This window comes from Poecilia reticulata, linkage group LG18 (genome assembly GCF_000633615.1).
Source record: "Poecilia reticulata strain Guanapo linkage group LG18, Guppy_female_1.0+MT, whole genome shotgun sequence".
NCBI lineage: Eukaryota > Metazoa > Chordata > Actinopteri > Cyprinodontiformes > Poeciliidae > Poecilia > Poecilia reticulata.
In genome coordinates, this window is record NC_024348.1 from 11187315 (window position 1) to 11191246 (window position 3932).

At 34.6% G+C, this 3932-nt stretch overlaps 1 protein-coding gene across 1 annotated transcript in view; it reads left to right on the top strand.

Annotated features, from left to right (window-relative positions):
* Positions 1–3932, top strand: part of LOC103480546 (uncharacterized) — a 39124-nt gene that overhangs the window by 27874 nt on the left and 7318 nt on the right. Inside the window, exon 13 of the mRNA XM_008435527.2 lies at positions 2718–2853. Coding sequence (XP_008433749.2) covers positions 2718–2853 — 136 coding nt within the window. The remainder of the gene's footprint in view (positions 1–2717; positions 2854–3932) is intronic.

A 3932-nucleotide genomic window follows, 5' to 3' on the forward strand; every position in this document is an offset into this window, starting at 1 on the left:
AAATAGAATACAAAATTAATGTCTATTATTTTCTTACATCTTGTCTATACATTTACAGGTACAGTAGATGGATCACCATCCTATGTTTTCAGTAACATTTTATTAACCTGGACAGGAGCTCTGCAATTCTGCCGTGAAAATTATGTTGACCTGGCCAGGTAATAACAACACTGTATCTTAAAGCAAATACTGCATTAATGCATTAATAATCTATGTAAAGAAGGATTGTAGTTCTAGTTCATGAATTCTACAGATGTTTTTCTCTGAGCTTTTGTTTTGCACTTTAAGAAGTTGACACATTGTTGTTCTTTGTCTTTGTAAACACTTGGTCTAGGTTTATTTTAGCAATAACAACATTGCATTGTTTCTGTCAACTATTTTCCATTGACTTCCTGTTGCTCCTGTGCTGAGTTATGTAAGCTGTATTCCTGTATTTCTGGTAACTCTGGTATCTCTTGTCATACTTTTTCTTTGCGTGTATCAGTCATTCCCTTAAATATTTGTTTCTATCTGCTTTTTCTACACCTGCTGCCTCTTATTAAGCTAATCTCTTTTTAATTAAATGAACATATCCTCCAATGATAGAAAATGGCACGCTATTCACTTTTCTGAAGCCTGATTTCTAATTGATGTAATATTTCACTTTACACTATCTGGTGGTTCTAGGTGTAGTGAGAAACTGAACTGCCCATTTAAAAAGACTATAATACCCAGTGTTTACTGTCCTTATAGTTTGTATGTCTGGTTCTCTTAAGATTGTTACCTGGAATGTACAGGGACTGGGTCATGTGATCAAGAGGAAGAAGGTTTTGATTTGCCTGAAAAAAACAAAAAACAAACTTGAAATAGCACTATTACAGGAAACTAGATGATCTGTTACAGAACATTTGAAACTTAAAAGGGATTGGGCAAGTAAGGTATACTTTTGCTCCCATTCACAAAATAAGAAGGGTACGGTCATTCTTATACGCAAGAATCTTCCTTTTATTCTGGAGTATGAGGAGAAGGATTCAGAGTGGATATTTATTTTAACTGAGGGCTCGATCCATGGACAACATATAACTATTCTAATGATGACTCGCCTCAATTTATGCCACAAATAATTTTATTGTTTAACCATCATTGTGAAGAAACCGTTTTTTTGGCAGGTGACTTTAATTGCGCAATGGACGCATCTCTGGACAGGTCCTCCTCTGAAAAATTGCCAAACCCAAAAGCTGTTCCATGATGCTTCAGATCTTTGTTATAAATGCAAAATACATAGGGGCACATTTATTCATTTATTTTGGTCTTGCAATTGTATTCAAACTTTCTGGAAAGCAGATCATCTGATGACACAAGAGATCGTTGGTAAAGAGTTCCCACTAACTCCCTCCTGCTGTCTTTTCAATCATTCTCCAGACACTCTAATATATGCAGATATTAAACATTTGATTGTAATCCTCTTATTTCTGTCCAAGAAATGTATACTACTGAGATGGTCGGCACCACAGGCCCCTACAGTTGATATGTAAATATCACAAATTTCTGCTAATGTCTCAGATGAAAAACTGACTCATGATCTTCATCAAAAGTCAGACAAATTCTGGAGGATCTGGAACCCATTGCAATCTTTTTTACAGATTGCAGTGTGATTTCTACTGGAGATGAGGACTGTCCTTCCAAACTTTCTTTCTCTTTTTTTTTCCCCCCATTTGTTTTTAACATTCAAAGTATCACTCACTGGGCTGTCCGACAGTTTCAACTACTTTCAGCCATGCCCAGGAATGTCTATCTCTACTTTGTGTTTGTAGGTTGTATGTATGTTTTTATGTGGTCACTGCAGTGCTCCTTGTTGATTTGGGGTGGGTTGTTTTTGTTTACTTTTGTTGGTGTTTACATAAAGTTATGAAAATCAATCAAAAAAAATTGATAAAATTTTTGAAGCAGCTGCCCAGGATATGAATCCTGATCTCAGGAACTCTGCTTCTTGTGTTCCCACCTTCTCCCATTTATTGTTGGATCCCTTTGAATGGAGGTTAATGCTTGAAACTAGTTTAATCTCTTTAACTCTGCATCTCTTCAAGAGCTTGTGATTCTGTAGTGATTTTCATAAGTAAACATTTTACATAAAACAATCATATGCTGAAATTTTATTTATTTTTTTTCTATCTTGGTCTGTCATGCATTTTTTATATATTTGAATGAATATCAAACAATTATACTACAAACAATATTTTAAAAGTTAAACAATACTGCAGTTATAGGCTGAAATTCTGTTGTGACATAGTTATATTCCTTTGATACAGTGGCTAAGGACCCCAGTTTTTCTTTTTACATGATTTGACCATTTTTATTGATTATCTGAGCTCATACATTATGTTTGTACAACATAAAGTTTTAAGTTACTGCTACTTTCATAAGAATTAAAAAAACTCAAGATTTAAAGTTCTTACAGCCTAAAGCTTTAAAGCTGCATTATGTAACTTTTCTAAAAAATATGATTTTTATATATATTTGATCAAACAGATTATAAGACACATAATCTGTAAAAAGATCTCCAACTCCTTGTGCTGCCATTTTTAATTACTTTATCCTTTATCCGTTATTTCTGGTGTTGTTACATAAAAATAACTGTATTTTAAGTTGTTTTGAAATAGAAAACCATACACATTGATTTGATCTTTGTGTGTTTAATTTCATTATTAAATTTTTTCCCTCCCAGTGTACGAAATCAGGCAGAAAATGAAATCATCAGAAACCTTATAGGTTCCAGCACTGTTTGGATTGGACTGTATCGGGAAAAGCTGTGGTCTGATGGCAGCGACTCTCTGTTTCGATACTGGGCGGATGTCGAGCCCAACGATCCCTCTGGTGATCAGTGTGTTGCTGGATCATTTAATGACTCTGGAAGATGGTCGGATGAAAACTGCAGCCTGAGTTATCCATTCATCTGCTACAAACCAAGTAATGTATCTCATTTCGGTAACACTTTATTTGAAGGGGGTGAATAAGACTGTCATGACACTGTAACAAACATGACATAACATCTGTCATGAACATCAATAAGTCTTCAAGAATATTTATGACTGTTGTCATAAAGCGTCATTCGGTAAATAATGACACTTTTAATACAAAGTTGACATTATTCAAAATGTCTTCGTTATGACAAGTTGTCATTAACCAAGAAATCATGATCTGACAAATTTGTTATGATAGTATTACCGATTAAACTTTAAAAATTTACTTTATGTAGTAATATTATATAGCTCTGCCATGTTTTTGAGTCTTAATTTTCTTAATTTAATCGATCCTAAAGTTTTACAGCAAGATGTCTACAAAGCACTGAACTTGGCATTTGAAACATTATTTAAGGCTGTTTTAACCCTTGTGCGTGCGAGGACTGAGGCAAATGTAGAGAACTGTGGCAAGTGATAAAGGTTTTACGCGTGTGGGGTTGGTTGGACCCCATTTCTAAACACAAGGGTTAAGTAGTGCAATACACCATCTCCACCAGTGAGAGGCAGCAGTGCACGAACAGGCATGCAGTGTGTTGGTAAAGACGAAATCTTTACCAACACAATTGTGGGGCAAACCTAACACAAGTTATAACGGCCAGACCTCCTGTTTAAAAAGAAGCCGAAGTTTGATACCTAATACATATGAGGTATGTGTCTTATTAACTTTACATTTTCTTTGAGAAAATAACATTGACTATGTTCTCTTTCTCTGTAAAGTTAGCTATGAGCAATTCAAGCCAATCCTACCTTGCTGTAAGTTAATGTTAGCTAAAGTTATTAAACTCCATTACTGTAACGTTAGCCCTTAATATTAAACATACACTGCTCAAAAAAAAATAAATAAAGGGAACACTTAAACAACACAATATAACTCCAAGTAAATCAAACTTCTGTGAAATCAAACTGTCCACTTAGGAAGCAACACTGATTGAC